Genomic DNA, 22,119 nt, shown 5'->3' with positions numbered 1-22,119 from the left:
TTCTTTTTTACTAACTAATTGGCACTCTGCTATAAGGGAGAGCTTTTTTTGTCATTAGTTAGAGCTGTTTGTTTACTCTCTGGGAAGGCAGAGTATGTGATAATAAATCTTTTTTTCATTACCAATTTTCAAAGTAAGTTTTAGCCACTTCATGTGGTTCAAATCAATTCAGATTAATTCAATCCATGACAGTCGTTACTCTTCTAATGCTTACATTCTCACAGCCGTGGCCAATGGGAGCTCCTTCACTCTTCCATCTGGGTCTGATTCAACCTCGTTGGTTGGTGGTAGCTCCCTTGCTTTCTGGCATTGCAGGATGCCGTCATGCTGTTTCTTTAGGTAGAAGAATCTTTGCATTAAAACACACACACACACTCTAGGAAGAATAAATACAAAAGACACTGTGGGGAATCCATTATATCCTTACCAAGCAAATTGTATTGGCCTTCCCATCTTTTCCTGGCTGCATCTACCCATCTAAGAAAAGAAGCCTGTTCCTGAGATTCTAAGTTCTTGCTCTTTTCCCCACTCCATCACATATAAAAATCATCAGAGTTTGAAAGAGTTAGAGTATATGTACATTTTTATTTTCTTTAGACCTAATTTGATTTCATTTGGATTCAGACCACATATATTGATTTAAAAAGTTCATTTCAATAAATTCAGCTTAGTTAGCTATGTACATTATTCTTCATCCTCAGCAGAAAGAAAATTATATGAGTGTAAGTAGCTATGCTGGGTGATAATAGATAAAGAAGAACACATAGGAAATAACTATAAATTATTAACCTAACCTTAGAGATAAAACTGGGTTTTGAGTCCACAAAAATATTTTTATTGTCAATTTTCTGCATTATTTGAAGCAGATATGGTATAAAGAAACAATTCTTCAAAAGAGGTAAGCAGAGAGGCCAAAAGAAGTCACAGTGATGCGGCCTCATAATAAGCCTTCTAGTTGTTTTTAGTGATAGATGGGAGCCCTCTGTTGGCCTTTTAGGAAACTTTAAAATTCAATTGAAAGACTCATTTGAACTTTAGCTTTATTCATCTTTGCATATTTAATCTTAAAATATTTTCCTCCAAAAGGCTGGAAGAGGGCCTGCAGGGAAATGTGTGCATATTAATGTACCTTGAACCCATATTTTCTGAAGAAATCTAATCCACTATGCTTTCCGTCATAGATGTGAAACTAAGAAATAAAATTTTAGGTGTTTGATAGTTACATAGTTTGGCAGTTTAAGACTTCATAAATGGCAGAACTTGAAAAAGCAACTCATGTATCATTTCCTGGGTATTTCCCTCGCAAGGTACATCTGTCATTCTACCTGTTAATTTTTTGTTTCTGTTATTCCACTTTCTTCCTTGAAAGTGGAAATCACTTGCTTAGATTTTCATGTCTTTTCTTACAAACTCTTTTTTTTTTTATAGTGGATTATCAAACAATTTTACAGGAAAGTCAAACCATCACTGCCATGTGTCTGCATATGAAAAATCTTTTCCTATTAAGCCTGTTTCAAGTCCATCTTGGAGTGGTTCATGTCGTCGAAATCTTTTGAGCCCCAAGAAAACTCAGAGACGACATATTAGCACAGCAGAAGAGGTAAGGAAAAGCTGCTAAAAGTTAAACTTGCCCTACTTTCAGCTACTTGTTCCCTCTGACTTAGATGTTTATTAACCATTGCATTTACTTAACCCTTTCTGTTTTGTTTTTTTTTTTTTCTTGATTACTCTTTGAGTGCTGTCATCTGTTCTAAAAAGATTAAGGAGATAATTTAGCGGTATTTTTCTTACCATCTTTTATTTCTGTTTGATAGCAGACTTAATCTCCAGTATTGTCTGAGTGGCTTCTCGTACATCAAACTATCTATTTTCTCTTTTGGACCCTTCCTAAAACTCTAGCTTCATGTGGCAAAACTGTTAACCTTGCTGGATTTGATAATTTGATAACATACCTGGCTGCCCTTCTTATCAGGATAATTTTTCCTCAATATAAAAGAAAAATCAAATAGGCACTTAAACAATTTACATCTTTTCATTATGAGTAAAATCTTTGAGATCATAAACTTTCTCCACAAGAAAGATGTGTTGACACTGTGTTGTTATATTCATTCAGTAAACTTAAAAGAAAAAAATCATTTCCGTAAATATAACGTATAATTTATACAGTAAGGAAATGTACTTAAACCTGTTCAATTAAATGTTTATTATGCATCTAGTCAGCTTTGGACTGGTTGCTGTGGAGATACAAATGAATAGTAATGACCTCACACTTAGATAGCATTAGATTTTCCAGTGTGCTTTCCACATATATTACTGTTTTGAATTCTTTTAATCTATGAAATAGGAAGAGATGAGGCAAAACCACATTTTATAAGGTTGGAAAGTAAAGGTCAGAAGTCACACAACTAATAAATGGTCAGCCTGCAACCCAGTTCTTCTGCATGAGTCCAGTGTGGTATGATTTCTCTACACAACATGGTGATGTGGTTCCTGCCCAATAAGAGCTTCCAGAGCCTGAAGTCAAGAGTATAGTGTTATGTGCTAAAGTGAAGTCACTCAGTTGTGTCCGACTCTTTGCGACCCCATGGAGTGTAGCCTACCAGGCTCCTCCATCCATGAGATTCTCCAGGCAAGAATACTGCAGTGGCTTGCCAGTTCTTTCTCCAGGGGATCTTCCCAGCCCAGGGATTGAACCCAGGTCTCCCGCATTGCAGGCAGATGCTTTAACCTCTGAGCCAGCAGGTGATGTGCTAAACAATTACGTAATTTGGTGGTGAAGATCTCTTAGGTGGCAAAACTTGATTATTTGTGACATGGTTAGTTAAAAATGCTGTATGTTTTTTGGTTTAAAATTTGTATTGAATCTACACTATTCACAGAGGGGGGCAAAGCTAGTGAATCATCAGAGAGAAGGATAGACAAAACTTGGAGCAGTTGCCTTTGGTGATAGCTGAGCAACAGCTATTTCTTTTTCACTGTACCATTTGTAACATTGAATTTAGTACCATCAGTTACTGCATATATAATTTTTTTAATTACTGGAGTGGCAGGAGTTGTGCTTCTGCTAGAGCCTAGGCAGTCTGCAGATTACAGAGACTTGTGGGGAAAGAGTGACGGCATGGCAGCAGGACGCAGGCCTCCCAGACCCCTCCTTGCCTCCTGGCTGCTGGGATCACGAGTATCCTTCAAGCCATGTACGTTGTAAGCCCACACCATTCACTCACTAGCCAACCAGTATTTGGGACAACTCAGCCCCGCCGCCTTCTTTCACCTTCACTTCCAGCCTGAGGACTTGGGCTGACCAAATACTTTCATCCTTCCAATCTACCCTCCAGGCCACAGGCTGGGTCAGTGGAGAATGGGAGGCTGGTTTCTCTTTCCTGCTATAGTGTCAAGAAGATGCCAAGGATTGAACCTGTCCTATGGAATAAAAGCTGCAGAAAATTTTACTTCAGTTGTTTTTAGGCCTTTAATCTGCTGTGAAAAGCAAGGTACTTGTAGTATAGAAATATGAAGTAGTCTGTATTATATGAATAAGATAAAATATTGGACCAAACATTATTAAATGAAACTCTCAACACATTATTTAAATGTTTAGTCTTAGGTGTTATAGATAATACAGATTAAAATATTACTTTTTTCCCACTGAAGTAAGATTATTGATGGTAGCTTATCTGTTCAGTTCAATTCAGTCACTCAGTCATGTCCAACTCTCTGACCCCGTGAACTACAGCACGCCAGGCTTCCCTGTCCATTACCAACTCCCAGAGCCTACTCAAACTCATGTCCATTGAGTCGGTGATGCCATCCAACCATCTCATCCTCTGTCATCCCCTTTTCCTCCTGCCTTCAATCTTTCCCAGCATCAGAGTCTTTTCAAATGAGTCAGTTCTTCGCATCAGGTGGCCCAAGTATTGGAGTTTCAGCTTCAGCATCAGTCCTTCCAATGAATATTCAGGACTGATTTCCTTTAGGATGGACTGGTTGGATCTTCTTGCTGAAAACTTATAAACTGGAGGAAAAGTTATTTTCCATGGAAATACTGGGATCTCCAAGGGAGGTGCTGTTGCTTATGTTTAAAGAAGGAGAATTGTGTATAATCTTACGTCTAGAGTTGTCTAACATCTTCAGGAATATGAAGCTGTCTATAGAATTAACATGTCACCACTTACTGTTCAGTTTTACAACAAAGATTTGAAGATATGTACAAGGAAGAGGAATTTGGAAATATGCATGTGGTGGCTGTACTACCACTTGGCTGATGGCTGATTCAAGGGCAGAGGTTACTATTAATTAGATAATATTGTTCTTTAATGTTGCCCTTGAGGACTTCCCTGGTGGCTCAGACAGTAAAGTGTCTGTCTGTAATGCGAGAGACCTAGGTTCAATCCCTGGGTTGGGAAGATTCCCTGGAGAAGGAAATGGCAACCCACTCCAGTACTCTTGCCTTGAAAATCTCATGGACGGAGGAGCTTGGTGCAGGCTACTGTCCATGGGGTCGCAAAGAGTCGGCACGACTGAGCGACTTCACTTTTCTAGCCATATGCGCTATTTAAGTTAATTTAAATAAAATAAAAATGTAGTTTCTCAGTCATATTAGCCACATTTCAGGCACTCATTAGCCATACTTGGCTAGTGACTACAATATTGGATAGTACAGGTTAGGAACATTTCCATGATCACAGAATGTTCTCTTAGTACTGTTACAGAGGATGTGAGTTTCTGTTTGGGAAAGAAAAAATACTAAGAAAAAAATAGAAATGTTAAATGGCAATAACACAGGTAGTTTCTTTTCAGTTATATATTGCTTCCAGACATGCTTCTGTGCTACGTATTAAGCAGCATTTTAAGATGTTGGGCTGCCTTACAAATGACACTGGTGGGTTTATTCTTTTTTTTTTTTTTTTTTTTAAGAAAAACATACTTTACTAATTATCCTTAAACTTATTAAACTTTCTTTGGTCATTTATTAGATTTATAACATAATATTAGCCAACTTCCTTTGCTCTAATATTTTACCCAATTATAGCTTCCTTTCCTCTCAATTTCTTAATTTGCTCACTCAATAGAAAATGGTTTAACAAGTAATATTGTTGTTGTCCAGTCACTAAGTTGTGTCCAACTCTTGGCAACCCCATGAACTGCAGCACACCAGGCTTCTCTGTCCATCACTACCTCCTTGAGTTTGCTCAGACTCACGTCCATTGAGTCAGTGACGCCATCCAACCATCTCATCCTTTATTGCCTCCTTCTCCTCTTGCCCTCAGTTTTTCCCAGCATCAGGGTCTTTTCTAATGAGTCAGCTCCTCACATCAGGTGGCCAAAGTATTGATGCTTCAGCATTAGGTGTTCCCATGAATATTCAAGGTTGATTTCCTGTAGGATTGACTGGTTTGATCTCCTTGCTGTCTGAGGGACTCTCAAAAGAGTCTTCTCCAGCACCACCATTCCAAAGCATCAGTTCTTTGGCATTCAGCCTTCTTCATGGTCCAGCTCTCACATCCGGACATGACTACTGGAAAAAACATAGTTTTGAATGTATGAACCATTGTTGGCAAAGTGATGTCTCTGCTTTTTAATGCACTATTTAGGTTTATCATAGCTTTTCTTCCAAGGAGCAAGCATCTGTTAAATCATAAATCAGTTTAAACTGAAAGTATGGGGCTTGAAGAGACCTCAAATAATTTGTTGGAGTATTAAACATTTACTTCTGTTCGTTTTTTGTTGTCTAATGACTGAGGTTGTTCAGGCTCAGACAGAAGCTTTTCTTTGAAGATATATTTATTGAAGAAAATGATTTGTTTGTTATTTTTAAAAGTCAACTTTGTGTTGAATTAATCTAGATTTCTTGTAATTGCATTAGATGAGTCACTTAATGGCATGTTGGTTCTTCATGTTTTATTTATAAGTATAAAAATTTATTCCAAGAAAACATTATTTATGTGATAGGAGGGAGGAGGGAAATGTTTCTAATTTTTTATGCTTTAATTCTTTTTTAAAAATTGTATTGAATTGTGATTTATAATATTGTGTTAGTTTCAGGTGTACAGCAAAGTGATTCAGTTATACATATGTTTATTCTTTTTTCAGATTTTTTTTCTCATATAGGTTATCACAGAATATTGAGTAGCGTTCCCTGTGCTATACAGTAGGTCCTTGCTCCTTGTGTGTCTTGTAATCGTAGTGCGTATATGTTAATCTCAAGCTGATTTATTCCTCCCCTACTTTTCCCCTTTTGTTTGTAGTATTTAGGGTACCGCAAAGATCCTTTCTATCTCATCTATTCTTGGTGTTCTCTTGAGGTCTTTGAGTGATGGGGATATTTCTTTGCCTTCCCTTCATATGCAGAGTAGCCTCTTATACCAATGTATCTGCTTTACTTTTCTTCCTGTGATAAGATAATACAATCAAAGCTTTTTAAGATGTAATTTGTTGGGATAGTGGAAGTGAACTAAAATTTAGGTTAATATCCATGACCCAGGTGTAGTACTCCACTTCTGATTTCCCTTCCCTCCCTCGATTTCCCTTCTATCCCTCCATTTTACCACCCTTGAAGACAACATACTGTTAACCCCATAGTATTGTGGATTAGGTTATTTGGTATGGTGGGAAAGTGAAATCAAGATTTATATTGAGGAGTGTTCAGAATTTCAATTATTAAAGTGCCAGATAGTACAGCTTTCCAGTATATAGATCACAGTGGAGTTAGTTGGCAAAGATCTCTCTTACACCCTAATAATCTGTAATCATGCTGCTTTCTTTTGATTATGTACTTGAAGAATTTTCATAATAGCAAATTTGTGTTTTAATAAGGGCTTCCCTAGTGGTTCAGATGGTAAAGAATCCTCCTGCAGTGCAGGAGACCTGGGTTTGATCCCTGGGTTGGGAAGATCCTGGAGAAGGGAACAGCTACCCACTCCAGTATTCTGGCTTGGAGAATTCCATGGACAGAGGAGCCTGGCAGGCTACAGTCCATGGGGTTGCAAGGAGTTGGATAAAGAGGCATTTATTTTCATTGTGATTTTTAATTATAAAAATATATAGATAGTCTCTTCACAAACACTAAAAAAAAGGACCACCATTGTCTTGAATATATTAAGGTCTAAGGGGTAAGATAATGGTATTTATTTTCTTCATAGAGAACATTGCAAATTTGTTTCTTCTCTTAGTTCTATTTTGCCACCAAATGCTCAACTACTTCTTTCTTTTGTGATCACTCAACTATTCAGATTTAAGGATAGCTCTTTCTCATAAGGGATTGTCAAGTTGCACAGTGCAAGGTATATCTTGTTAGACTGGTAACATTATACTGACAATGTAACTGAAATCTACTTATGTGCCCCTTGGACTGCAAGGAGATCCAACTAGTCCATCCTAAAGGAGATCAGTCCTGAGTGTTCATTGGAAGGACTGATGTTGAAGCTGAAACTCCAATACTTCTGCCACCTCATGCAAAGTGTTGATTCATTGGAAAAGACCTGATGCTGGGAGGGATTGAGGGCAGGAGGAGAAGGGGACGACAGAGGATGAGATGGTTGGATGACATCACCAACTCAATGGACATGGATTTGGATGGACTCCGGGAGTTGGTGATGGACAGGGAGGCCTGGCGTGCTGTGGTTCATGGGATCGCAAAGAATCGGACGCAACTGAACTGAACTGAAAAAAAGATTGAAGAAGAAAAAATTTAGTGTCTCTTTACCTTTGCCTCAGTCATTGCTTTATTCATTGTGCTTTTAACAAACTTTTGTAATTGAATGAAATGCTTATGTGCGTATTGAAATGTTGCAGTGTAGGATGTTACTAGCACTGGCACGAAGTTTAAGATTATTTTGTGAAAATTGATGTTTGTATTAAACTGTATATAAGATTTTTTTTAAATCCTGGGGCATGTTATTTAATGAATGCAGCCCATTACTTCAGGGGATCTGTGCAGAGTAGGTACATGATTACAGTTACAAGTTCTCATGTAAACTGGTTCTCTGCTAAATGGCCTCATTTCTCGATGTTGTTCTCCTGATTCACACTGACCTTACTATTCCTTGAACACATCAAGCATATTCCTGTCCAAGACCCTTTGCATTTGTTCTGCCAATACCTGGAATACTCTTTATAAATTTCTATGACTGACTTATTCCTTTGATTTAGGCTTCTTTAGAAATATTACCTTTTTAGAGAAGTCTTATCTGTTCTTGCTGTTCTTCCTCCATCGCTTTCTGTTCTCTTCAATTTTCTTCATACTACTTGACTAATTTTTTGTTAGTCCTTCAGCTTTAATGTAAGCTCTCCAAGGCACAGACTATTTTATTCAGCGCAGCATCTCTAGTGCCTGGAGCATAGTAGGTGTTTAGGTTGGTAAGTGAACTATGCTGTGGAATATATGCTTTTCCCTAAATTCAGTATTGGAACTTCATGGGAAAAAAAAAGAGTAAATAAAAGTTGGCAATGAAAACCATCTTTGGAAAATACTTACACTCTTAAAAATTGGGTAGAATAGGAAACAGCTCTGATCTTGACTGTTGCAATTACTTCCTTGTGATTTTTCTAACAGGTATCAGGAGTCAAGGACTTTGTTGGAGTCCGGTTTAGAGAGCCTCATTTTTTTTAATGTTTTATTTCTGGGACAATCAGTGATGCAAAAATGGCCTTCTAGTTTCATATCCTACAGTTTCTGTGTGCTGCTATTTACATATATGCCCCATAATTTTCCAAAATACACTGTCAAGTATTTGCTTCACTCACTTCTCTTATATGTGCTTTATAATTTTGTAGAATATTATTAATGAACCATAATTCTTAATTATCATCAAGACACTGCCAGAGCTTTAAGAGAGCTCTGAGAGTCTAGATATTACTTAGAGAAACATTGCCTCATTGAATGTATTTAAGATTTTTTTTTCTTCTCTTATAGACAGTTCAAGAGGAAGAACGAGAGATTTACAGACAGCTGCTACAGATGATCACAGGGAAGCGGTTCTCTATAGCCAAACCCACCACACATTTTCCTTTACACCTGTGAGTCACAGAAACATATTTCAAATGAATTTTATTCTGCATTTTGTTATTGGATGTTGAAATTGTTTTCTTTCCTTGCTAGGTCTCGATGTCTTAGTTCCAGTAAGAATACTTTGAAAGACCCACTGTTTAAAAATGGAAACTCTTGTGCAACTCAGATCATTGGCTCTGATACTTCTTCATCTGGATCTGCCAGCATTTTAACTGCCCAGGAACAATTGTCCCACAGTGTGTTTTCCTTATCGGCTTACACCCCAGATGCTGGTACATTTGGATCCAAAGATTCTGATCCTGTCCATCAACCCGAACATGACCACTCTCTTTCACATCAGGCAAATAACTTACCAGCTTCAAATACAGAATCTGAAGGTAAAAATGGAATTGTATAGCTATAGTTTCAGTAACCAATGAATGGTTTATTGGATCTATGAGAACTGTATGAATTATAGGCAAGGTAGTAATACACATGTAACTTAATTAAGGTATAAGATACAAGATACCTTAAATACATTTAATTCAGTTAGCCATGCCATGAGTAAATGAAACATATAAATAGCTTACTTTTTTCTTACAAATGATTGAGAGGCAAATGATTTCATATAATATTTAAAAGGTTAACTTCCTGAACAGTCTTGTGTCAGAGTATATTAAGCCCACCTACTTTAGTACTTTCTCTGTTTCTAGTACTTTACAATGAAAATTAAGTACTCTGAAGTTCTAGGAGTTTTGAAATATCAATTAAGGATTGAAGTAAAATTTCTTAAATAAATAGTACTTATAAAACCTGTGTAGTAGGTTTATGCATTTTGGAATGGTTGTCAGCAAGTTTTGAAAACAAAATTTTCTGTCTAACTTTCAGCTAACCAAAATATTTAGTCTCTTGGAATTCCAGTAAATTAAAGGTTTTGCTATGGTAGTTTTTGTTTGTTTGCTTAGTTTTCCCCTCCTTTATGTATGTATGATGTGTGTATTTATGGTATGTATTTAGGCATGTAACTTAAAACAAGTTTTTTAATCTGTTCCTTACTTTCTTAAAAGCCTCACTTGGGGATAAAAATTGTTGGTGTGATTATATGGCTACGCAAATTCAGAGAAACTTAAAATTTTGTGAAGTGATTTACTGAGAATTATTATTAAAAGCCTTTAATTTCAGAAGCATTTACTTTATGTCAGATGCTTAGATACAACTAAACTGGAACAAATATACAGTATTGAATGGTTTAGTTACTTCCTTATACCATTTATTAAATATTCTAAATAAGATTCTAATCATAGTGCTTTAGAAGGATATGATTCCTACCTTTATCAATAGAAAATAAATGCTAGAATTTGTACTGTTTGGACTCTGCTGCTTCTCACATAGCTGTTGCTTTCTTTCTTTCTGCCTTCCCTCTCTTCCCTTCCTCCTTCCCTTCCCTCTTGCATCTTCTTCAGTCTCATACTGGTTCATGAACTAAAGACTTTTGAGAAATCTTGGCATGTTCTTATTTCTCAGGAATAGAAGGAAGGAGCACAGGGAACAAGCACAGTCCAGGAGAAGATGCTGAAGGGCATATATACTTTTTTTTTTGCTTTATTTGTGAGACAGGCTCTTCACTAAGCCGTATTTGTGGCTCAGTGAAAATGGACCTGCCTGTCTTTCTCCCATCTTTCCTTTATCCTTATGCTGTGTTATTTTTATGGAAATAGAATATAGCAAAGTATGGGAACTTAAGCTATAGACATCTAGAAGGTACAGCCATGTGGAATTTTGTTAATGATAGGCTCTTGTGTTTTTTGTTTAGGATCAGACTCTGTGATTTTACTCAAAGTGAAAGACTCCCAGATTCCAACTCCCAGGTAAACTTTGGTTAAAGGACATTATTAACATTGTTTTCCCTCTCTTTAATCACAATTTCTTCACTAAGAGTTAAGTAATATAAAACAGCCTCAACTCAGACCACTCTTATGTGTTGTTTGAATTATTTCAGTAACTTCTTAATTGATCTTTTTTCCTCCAACCTCCGTTTTATTCTTCATGCCATTTTCTACCGTGTTCTCTAACTCATTCTTTGCCTTGTTCGTCAGTCCACCTTCAGTTCTGCTGAGTGAACTTTCTAAAGTGCTTATCTAATCGTTCATTAAACTCCCTCAAGAATGCCTGATAAGATGTGGAATCAAGCCCAAACTCCTAGTACGGTATTCAACACTCTTCCTCCACATGCCTTGCTTCCTGTCATATATTTTTTCTTTAACAAATATTTATTGATAGCCTAGGGGTGCAGGTACTGGTACAGACATTGGAGGTAATAGCAGTTAACAAAATGAAGTTCCTGCTCTCAAGAAGTGTACATCCTAATTGTACCAAAAGGACCTTGATGCCAGAAGAGAAGGGGGTGACAGAGGATGAAATGGTTGGATAGCATCACCTAATGAATGGATATGAATTTGACCTAACTCTGGGAGATAGTGAAGGACAGGGAAGCCTGGCGCGCTGTAGTCCATGGACTTACAAAGAGTTGGCCATGACTTAGTGACTAAACAACAACAAAGGAGAGGGATGGGGGACAAATAATAACAAATAATTAAATATACGTATACCTGGTGGTGATAAGTACCATGAAGAAAAATAAAGCAGGGTAACATACAGACTGGGGATTGGGAGTGCCATTTATCTAGATGGTCATGACGAGTTTTCGCTAAGCCGACATTTGAGGAGAAACACAATGGAGGTGAAAGAAGGAGCCATGTGCAAAATACTGGATGCTTTCATGTGTTTATTTTATGCTGACTTACAAGATGATAGGTATTTTCATACTTTCACATGAATATGTGAAGTGTTTCTTCTGCCTGATATGTTCCCCTTCTCCCCCTTCAACTTGTCTATCAAGCAGTAGTCTTTTTCTTATCTTTTAAGTCTCAGTTCAGATGTGATCTTCTGTATGAAACTTAACCCCTCTGAGAGGTACCAAGTATTTCTTCCTCTGTAATCCAGTTGAGTTCAGTTCAGTCGTGTCCGACTCTTTGCGACCCCATGAATCGCAGCACGCCAGGCCTCCCTGTCCATCACCAACTCCCAGAGTTCACCCAAACTCATGTCCAAGTCGGTGATGCCATCCAGCCATCTCATCCTGTTGTCCCCTTCTCCTGCCCCCAATCCCTCCCAGCAACAGAGTCTTTTCCAATGAGTCAACTCTTCTCATGAGGTGGCCAAAGTATCGGAGTTTCAGCTTTAGCATCATTCCTTACAAAGAACACTCAGGACTGATCTCCTTTAGGATGGACTGGTTGGATCTCCTTGCAGTCCAAGGGACTCTCAAGAGTCTTCTCCAACACCACAGTTCAAAAGCATCAGTTCTTCAGTGCTCAGCTTTCTTCACAGTCCAACTTTCACATCCATACATGACCACTGGAAAAATCATAGCCTTGACTAGATGGATGTTTGTTGGCAAAGTAATGTCTCTGCTTTTGAATATGCTATCTAGGTTGGTCATAACTTTTCTTCCAAGGAGTAAGTGTCTTTTAATTTCATGGCTGCAATCACCATCTGCAGTGATTTTGGAGCCCCAATAAATAAAGTCTGACACTGTTTCCACTGTTTCCCCATCTACTTCCCATGAAGTGATGGGACCAGATGCCATGATCTTAGTTTTCTGAACGTTGAGCTTTAAGCCAACTTTTTCACTGTCTTCTTTCACTTTCATCAAGAGGCTCTTTAGTTCTTCTTCCCTTTCTGCCATAAAAGTGGTGTCATCTGCATATTTGAGGTTTTTGATATTTCTCCCGGCAATCTTGATTCCAGCTTGTGCTTCTTCCAGCCCAGCATTTCTCATGATGTACTCTGCATAGAAGTTAAATAAGCAGGGTGACAATATACAGCCTTGACGTACTCCTTTTCCTATTTGGAACCAGTCTGTTGTTCCATGTCCAGTTCTAACTGTTGCTTCCTGACCTGTATACAGGTTTCTCAAGAGACAGGTCAGGTGGTCTGGTATTCCCATCTCTTTCAGAATTTTCCACAGTTTATTGTGATCCACACAGTCAAAGGCTTTGGCATAGTCAATAAAGCAGAAATAGATGTTTTTCTGGAACTCTCTTGCTTTTTCCATGATCCAGCGGATGTTGGCAATTTGATCTCTGGTTCCTCTGCCTTTTCTAAAACCAGCTTGAACATTTGGAAGTTCACAGTTCATGTATTGCTGAACCAGTATTGTAACCCAGTAGGTTACTGTTAATACTTAGATTGCTATGTCTGCCATATGGGGCCTTGGCAATCAGTTGCTAGGATAATAATATTATCAATTTTCCATTGAAACAATTAGGGATAATAAGATATTCTTTCTTATCTCAATTCCCCTATATCTTTGCAATTTCCCAGTATGTTCTAAACTTTTTGGATATTTTAAAAGTATTCTCAAAAAGAAAGTATTCTCTAGTTAGTATAGTTTCTCAAGGAGACTTTACAGTTTAGATTCTTTATAGTTTTGGGGGGTTTTTTTGAGTTAGACCTGGGTTCCGATCTTGCCTTTTCCAGGCTTGAACAAGTTACTCTTCTAAACCTTAGTTTCCTTATCAATAAAATGCCAGTATTAATATCTTACTATTGAATTGTTGTGAAGGTAAACTTATAGATAAAACACTTATAAAAGTGTTCTATATGTATGCACAAAAATAGGTGTTCTTTCTTGGGAAAAAGTTGATTTCATATAATGAGTGCTCTCAGTTCTTCTTTACTGAGTCTGTCTTTCCTTTATGGAGAATTTCTTTTACTGATGACTGAACAGTGAGATGGATGAGAAGTAGTCTTCAGTGAGGCTCACTGGATGATGCTGTCTATCAAAGTTGGAGCCTGGTCTCTCAAGGCTTGGTTGATTGGCTCCTTAATCTCCCACCACTGCCTCTCAGCTAAGTTCCAGCAATGAAGATCTGCCCTTATTTCCCAGAATATGCCGTGCATTTTATGCCTTTGTGTTGTTATACATTCCAACCCTTCCCCTTCTGCCTGGAGTTTGCTTTCTCTCCTTGTCTACTTGTTACACTCTTAGCTTGCTTTTTAAACTCTGACTCAGGTGTTGGTTTTTTCCTCAGGACATTTCTCTGGCTTCTCTAGATATCGTTAGTCTTTTCCTCCAGTACTTCTGTCTCTGTACCTTGTGTTACTAATATCTTTGTACCACCTCCTGCTTTCAATAATAGCATGTGGCGCATTAAAAGTACATAGTAAATAAATCTTTGTTAAATAACAAATTTCCTAGAAAGCCTGAAATACTCTCTTGAGTAGTCCAAATACTCATCATCTCCATTGTGGCTTAATGCTTTGGTTTATTAGAAGACATTTTACAATAATACAACATAGTCTGTGGAATTGGACTGAAGTAGTTTCTAACCCTGACTCTTCCAGGGCAAATTATTCTTTTAAACTCAGTTTCCTTTTCTGTACAGTATAAGTAATGTTTCCCTATTACACATTATATTGAGGCTTAATAATTTGTGGATTATCATAAGGCTTTGCCAATACATAAAACCTCTCTAAGAGAGTTTTGTACACAAAGCAATAAGTAGGTGCTTATTGCATCAGTTATATGAGAAGTAATGTGTAATCTCTGAAAAGCAAAGGGATTTTGCTTTTCCTTCTGTGTGTTGCTTTCCTACGCCAATAGATACCTTGATGCATTAAAGAGAAGTGCTTGTCCTTTACATTATTTATTTATTCAACAAATATTGAGTGCCTGCTAGATGTCAGGCACTATTCTTGGTACAGAGGATACAGTAGTAAATACAAAAGACAAAAATTCCTATCCTCATCAAGTTTATATTCTAATATGGGGAGCATTGGGCTTCCCTGATAGCTCAGTTGGTAAAGAATCTGCCTGCAGTGCAGGAGACCCTGATTTTATTCCTGGGTCAGCAAGATCTGCTGGAGAAGGGAAATCTACCCACTCCAGTATTCTTGGCTTCTCTGGTGGCTCAGCTGGTAAAGAATCTGCCTGCAGTGCAGGAGACCTGGGTTCAATCCCTGGGTTGAGAAGGTCCCCTGGAAAAGGGAAAGGCTACCACTCCAGTATTCTAACCTGGAGAATTCCACGGACTGTTTAGTCCATGGAGACACAAAGAGTCTGACATGACTGAGCGACTTTTTTTTTTTTTCACTTTCATGGGGAGCAGATTTGAGTAGCATGATCTAGTACCATGAAATTCTGGGTGATTGCTTGTCACGTCATCATATTGTGCAATAGATGTGTTCTCACGTTCATTTATTTTTAGTATCACACACTAAGTAGTCTCTCAGAGTGCTTCCACTGGTCTCTGACTTTCTTTCTTGGCTGTTACATCAGTTGTTGACTGCATTAAGGAGATAGGCTGCCTTCTCTGTGTTCTCCTCTTACTGACCTCAGTGACAGTGAATAGGTAATAGAACAGCATTTTTATCACTAAAGCCCAAAACTAAGGGTTACTGGGAATACTGATTCTCAGAAGTTAGGCTTAGGAACAAAGGATTATCTCTGAGCCCTTATTTTTGCCTTTACAGGACAGATTGTAGAAGTTTAAAAACTGAAAGGGACTCTCATCTCCATATTTACAAACCCAGAAATTGAGGCCCATGTAAAGGGAAGTGACTTGCTCAAAGTCACAAAGCTAATCAAAGGCAGCTCTAAGAGATTCCAGTCTCTTAACTTTCAGTTTGACACTCTTTTAACTTGTTCTGTATATCTGAAAGTTTTCTTTGGAAAAGTGCTCACTTGCCTTTCATTTGGTTCTGTGAGAACTCCTTCACTTAGAGGGGAGATGAGCAATGACAAGAAAGTTTGAGAAAAGCAAAAAGGCTCTAGAACAGATAGCATACCTGTGACTCTGCTAGCCTTCATCCCTTGGGTTGTCAGCAAGAGCTGCATGGAATAAAAGCAGTCTCTCATCTTTGGAAGGGAAGTCGTATTGCTAATTATCCACATTGGTTCATTGGTTCATCAGCCATTTAATATGGACTACTCTGTGAGTGGGGATTTTCAGTATCTACTGTGATATGGTTGAACATATTTTGACTCAAGCAGACCTACAAAAAGTCCAACAACCCATAATATTTTATTAAACCATTAATAAATCTGTCAATCTGAACCATTTGGAAAGAGGAACATTCTAGTTTTAATATATTACCTTGATCAATGATGTATTTTTCACATCATGTTGGTCTCTGTTGCAAGTAAGGAGCATGCTAAACTAAATTTCTCTGCTGAATGTTGGATTGTCTTTTTAACTATATGTGTGCAAATGACTCATATTTGTTTTCCTTTGCTTCCCAGTTAGAATTGTTTTATGTAATTTAGATCCTTTTATTTATCACATACTTATAAAGCATTTGTATAAACTATTTAAATGATTTGTTTTCTTGATGAAAATATTTGATATTCTTTTAAGTCTCCTGTTCATTTGTCACATTTTTCTTTTCCTGCCCATAGTCCTACTTTTTTCCAGGCAGAGCTGTGGATCAAAGAATTGTAAGTAATTATTTTTAATATCATTTTGCCTCTTCATCACTTTCTTTTCAGTTAGAAGAAATCAATTAGCCAATCTTGCTACCTATTTTTAGTCAGTAAAAATTTCCTATTTATTTATAAAATAACTTCTAAGTTACTGAGTTTTAAAAGTTTTTTGGAGTTGGAACATTTCTGTGCTCAGGTTTATTAAATCTGTAACAGTTGTTGAAACTAAATTGAATTGGAAAAATGTTTCAGTTAGCTATTAAACAGAAAGGAAAATAAATGCCTTTATTTTCATATTAATAAAACTAATTTACTGGATATTATTTCTGGAGTTTGCAGAATCACTGAAGATTTAGTTTCTAGTTTCCAGGATTCACTTTGGGTTATCTAAATCCCTTGGTCTGGTAGATTTTTTTTTTTTAATATTTATTTATTTGGCTGTGTCGGGTCTAAGTGATGGCATGCAAGATCTTTGTCATGTCATATGGGATCTTTCATTGTGGCATGAAGGCTCTCTACCCTTGACAGGCTCCAGAGCAGATGGGCTTAGTAGCTGTGACATGTGGACCTAGTTGTCCCAGGGTGTGTGGGATCGTAGTTCCCCAACCAGCAATGGAACCCGCATCTTTTGTATTATTTTCATCTTTGGGATTCAATCTCATTTTTGGATTTCCAGAATGAAGCTTCACTTTCGCCTTAATTTTAGAAGCATGGTTTAAAAAAAAAAAAAAAAAAAAGACTACACATTTACAAATATCCACAAAAGTCACTTGTTCATGTTTAGCAACAAACTAATAATTTTCATCATTTCAAAAAACTAGTAAGGTAATTTCAGTAACACCATGTAGTTTCACTTTGTCTTAAAGCAAGTGTAGTGATAAGTTAGTATAAGGGTTTTAGGCTTTTTCTCTGAGAGTTTTATATTTAATGCTCATTGGGCATCAGCAGTGTTCTTGATGCTAAGTAAGTGGTCTGCATTTTTTGTTTCCTAGAACTAGTGTTTATGATTCTCGAGCACGAGAAAGATTGCGCCAGATTGAAGAGCAGAAAGCACTGGCATTACAGCTTCAAAACCAGGTAAAAAAGTGTTTTTGAGATATAAATGAATAGCACATCCAAGTTGAAACTAATTTTGGAAGGTTACCTAAATTTGGAATCAAAGGTGTTGAATTGCAAGATAGTACAGTAGCATAGCCTTGCTCTGCTCTGTGTTCTCAGTCTGTCCAGCTAGTCCTGCTCAGTGTCCATAGACAAGCGGTAGATTTCTGTGCTCCGCTTATTTTGAAGGTCTGTCTTTCAGAGGCTGCAGGAACAGGAACATTCAGTACACGATTCAGTAGAACTGCATCTGCGTGTGCCCCTTGAAAAGGAGATCCCGGTCACGATCGCCCAAGAAACAGGGAAAAAAGGTCATAAATTGACTGACAGCGAAGATGAATTTCCTGAAATTACAGAGGTAAATTATATAGTATAAATTCCTACACTGGCAAGTGTTGTGTTTAGAGAGAATTCTTTGGACAAATTTCAAACAGAGAAGTAATAGACCAGGGACTCCCCTGGCAGTCCAGTGGTTAAGACTCAGTGCTTCCACCTGCAGGGTGTTCGATCCATGGTCAGGGAGTTAAGATCACAAATGCTGAGCGGTGCAGCCAAAAAACAGACAGGAAAAAAACAGTAGTAGATCACCTGGTATTTAAATTGTATTCCATACTCCTGCTTTCATTTGTATTGCATAACAATATTGGCTTTGTTTTTCAAAGATTACTGAAAATTCAGGAAAGAATTATGGGTGACTTGTAGTGATTTCAGTGAAAAAGCATTCAGTAAATTTGTTTCATTTCTTGTGCATTTTTACTTAATGCATATGTATAGTACTTTTACATCAAATAGTAAGTTGAGCCTTACTATTTTTTTTTTTTAATAATAAAAACTCAGCATAAAAATTTGGAAATTTTTAAAAATTTAAAAAGTCTGCATACATGGAAAAATAATCTGTTTCTTAGTTCATTCTTCTGTTTGAAAACCTGTCATATAGCTGGTAAGTATAACACATTTATTAACACTAAAGTTGTGCTGAATTCTACATTTTTACATTAAAAAAAACACAAATTTTTCTGGGAAAATGTGTCTAAAAGACATCACTACTTTTACTTCCTTATTACCTTTGAGAAAGATTCTGTTTCTCAGGAAATTGTTTGGACTGAAGATATATAATTAGGTCTTTTCATGGGCTTAGGAAATTTGATAGCAGAAAGTTATTTCGGACTCAAGAAATAATATGAAATAAGGGTCTGAAATGTGCTGAAAAAGAGAAGGGAGGAAGAGCTAGGATGAAAGGAAGTAATCAGATTACTGGAAGGAATAATAACCAAAATGTTAGGAGTAAATGGTTGATTTAAGTCTGGGGATTGCATGGGGCTTGATGAGAAATGGGTACGTCCGAGGCCATGTATGCCTAATCTCTGACACTTCTTGGTTCCCTAGGAAATGGAGAAAGAAATAAAGAATGTATTTCGTAATGGGAACCAGGATGAAGTTCTGAGTGAAGCATTCCGCTTGACCATCACACGCAAAGATATTCAAACTCTAAATCACCTTAACTGGCTCAACGATGAGGTAATCTCACACTTGTTTTTATATTCAAATAGAAAGTGAACATCAAGTGCAGACTAAAGGCATTATATATTTCACTGTTTCTTAAAGTGTGGTCCTTGCTGACCTGCTTCAGAATCAGCTGTCATAGCTTTCTCCATTTTCCTGACTAAGTATGAGGCAGTATGGTAGAGATACATATTTTAAACAAACATCTCAAGTGATTTTTTTTTTTAATGTACCTTAATGTCTGGGAACTGCTGATTTACCTTTTTATGTATCAAAGATTTGGATACTGATAGAGAAGACATTTACTCATTGGTATTTTTACTCTCTTTAAGCTACCTGCCATGCAGTTCACATCTTTTGTTAAGCAAATATTTAATAGCTGACCATGTTACAGCACATGAAGGAATACTTTGGGATTTCCATATAGAAATCCATTTCTGTTACCCTTTCTCTCTGTATTTAGGTCACTTAGATTATGAGTGATAAGCTTTCTAAAATAGCCTACATTTGTACATGATATTTTTTAAACTGACATTGAAGAAGTTTTATTAAATATTTGAGGTATTGAGTTAAAAAGTGTTATGGCTCTTGGCTCCCGAATGTTCTGATTATTTTATGTAGCTTATTTGTGTTAGAATCTTCAAACTGATCTGTCCTATTCCTAAACCTATAGGAGCCTGTTTTATTTCACAAGGATATTTTCACAGCAAAAGAAGAGAACTGGGTTGGGATTTTTCCCTAAGAACCTGCCTCCTTACTAAGAGCATTCCTGCCTAAAATCTTGGGTGTACTCAAGTTTCACCGCTATGGAAACTTTTTAGATACTCAATATAGTAAGCACTAGATATTCTAGGGGGCTTCCCAAGTGGCTCAACAGTAAAGAATCCTTCTGCTAATGCAGGAGATATGGGTTCAATCCCTGGGTCAGGAAGATCCCCTGGAGAAGGAAATGGCAACCCACTGCAGTATTCTTGCCTGGGAAATCCCATGTACTGGCGGGCCACAGTCCATGGGGTCACAAAAGAGTTGGACCTGACTTAGCAAAGGAACAAAAACCAAATATTCCAGATACCAGTATCCTGGCCTTGTATGTGTATGACCTTCCAAATATTAATATTTGGCCAACATCTGTTGGACATTTACCTCATGTTAGGCGCTAATCTAAGTGATTTGTTTGTTTTGCTTATGTCATAGTCACCACAACTCTTGGAGATGCATGCTATAGTTTTATCATCTCCACTTAATAGATGAAGAAATAAGACATAAAAGATTAAGAAACTTGCAAAGTTACATGACTTTGTAATAGCAAGCCAGGATTCAGATTCAAGCATTGGGTCTTATCTGTTATAGCCTACTGCCTTAGAATCTTAAGTTGGATCCTGTTTCAGGATTAGATAGAATTTTAGAGCTATATACCATGTCCAGTAGGTTGATTTTCTGTGGGATTTGTTGAACTAGCCCATTCTCTTTGCCTTTGGTGAGTTTATAAGATAAAATTTCAGAAGTTCATCACTCCTTGAATAATATCTTTGACCAAGAATAGTAAAGAAGGCATGGTTTGAGATACCATCTTGCTTTACAGGAAACAGTTCTTGCTTCTTGTGGCCCAGAATAGTGGTATTAGAACATTGGTCAAAATAATAGGAAAAAAAAAGAGCTCACCAAATCAAAGAGCAAAATGAAAATCAAGAACAGTCAAAAGTATCCACCAATTAAGTATTTTTCTTTGAAGATATTAATGTGAGGTCTCTTGCCAATTTTTACCTGCTGCTTTTAAATGGGGAAGACCCAGTTATTTTATTGGGATTGCAGCTTGTTTGTTGTAAATTATCCAAAAACTTCTAGGGGGCAGCAGTGAGCAGGACATGAGCTGAGTTCTTGCTGTATGTATTGTGGTAGTTACCTCAGTGAGCTCCCTTACAGAGGCAGTGTTCATCAGGACATATTTTCCATTCCGTGGGTCCACCAGAGGATTTTTAGCAAGCAAAGTTAATGGAAATTACATTATTTAGAAGAGAAAAGGGAAAGGAAAGATTCCTTGTCTACTTTATCTCTACCACATTTACCCGTAACTTTTGTAAGGAGTCCTTGTCTTCTGAGTGGAGAATAATGTTAACTTTGAAACCAGGTGCCAGTTCACATGTCCATGATGATAGTGAGAACTATTTTAATAAGTAACTTTAATAAGTGTTTTAAAAAGCATCATTTTCAACGTACCACACTTCTCACACTTTCAGAGTTACTGCCCTTAAAAAGCTGATAACATTCTGAAGGGGAATTAGTAGGTATCCTAAGTATTCACACTCATTTTGAAATACTTAATTGTTTCTTAATTGTGAACTCTCAATATTTTGCAAGTAATTTGCTCTCTCTTCAATCCTGGTCTCCTTCCCTCAAATAGATATTTTCATTAATAGCCTTTCTTTTAGTTTTGTTCTCATGTCAGTTTTATAGACTTCATTAAAGTTTTCTCCCAAGAAAGGTGATTGACATTTTACAGACAAAGAATATAAGATCCTAGAAATGAAAGGGATCAGATTTAGCTTATAAGGAAAATAAAATCAAGAAGTCCTATATTTGAGATATGTACAAATAGCCATTAGGCTACTCTTTCTCAGGTCGTTTTGCTCAAAGAAGAGTAAGCCACAGTGCCTGTTCTTGCAATAAGCTTTCCAACATATTTGCAAGAATGGATTTATATATCAGTGAATAGCTAAATTCTGTGCAAATTCAAAGGACTAATGAGAGTATTAACATTGTACCTCACTGTAAGAAAATGAAATTTCTCAAAATTGGAATGTGGGAACTGGCTGCCTTACAAAGAGTTACAAAATGAGGCTGGAAAGGTGAGAACATATAGATGGAGATTTCTAGTCCAGGTCTGGTAATTAGTGATAGAAATATCTAATTAAGGGAAGGAAGACAGGGTTAAAGAGAGGAGGAATTAGTTGCAAAAGTAGATTGAAAGTCACAGTTAAGAAACAAAAGGAAGTATTTTTAAGTAAATGTCAATTGAAATAACAAACAGAAATTGTGTATTATTTCC

General features: G+C 37.0%; 1 protein-coding gene across 3 annotated transcripts in view; it reads left to right on the top strand.

Annotated features, from left to right (window-relative positions):
• Window positions 1–22,119, top strand: part of LOC120858142 (sentrin-specific protease 1) — a 51,876-nt gene that overhangs the window by 16,316 nt on the left and 13,441 nt on the right. For all 3 annotated transcript variants that reach the window (XM_040234004.1, XM_040234003.1, XM_040234002.1), the window contains exons 6-13: window positions 1,429–1,600; window positions 8,912–9,015; window positions 9,098–9,384; window positions 10,800–10,854; window positions 16,449–16,487; window positions 17,465–17,549; window positions 17,773–17,928; window positions 18,957–19,088. In XM_040234004.1, coding sequence (XP_040089938.1) covers window positions 1,429–1,600; window positions 8,912–9,015; window positions 9,098–9,384; window positions 10,800–10,854; window positions 16,449–16,487; window positions 17,465–17,549; window positions 17,773–17,928; window positions 18,957–19,088 — 1,030 coding nt within the window. The remainder of the gene's footprint in view (window positions 1–1,428; window positions 1,601–8,911; window positions 9,016–9,097; window positions 9,385–10,799; window positions 10,855–16,448; window positions 16,488–17,464; window positions 17,550–17,772; window positions 17,929–18,956; window positions 19,089–22,119) is intronic.

The sequence above is a fragment of the Oryx dammah genome, unplaced genomic scaffold (genome assembly GCF_014754425.2).
Source record: "Oryx dammah isolate SB20612 unplaced genomic scaffold, SCBI_Odam_1.1 HiC_scaffold_29, whole genome shotgun sequence".
Lineage (NCBI taxonomy): Eukaryota > Metazoa > Chordata > Mammalia > Artiodactyla > Bovidae > Oryx > Oryx dammah.
The sequence above is the reverse complement of the archived record's forward strand: the minus strand, read 5'-3'. Positions and strand labels throughout refer to the sequence as shown.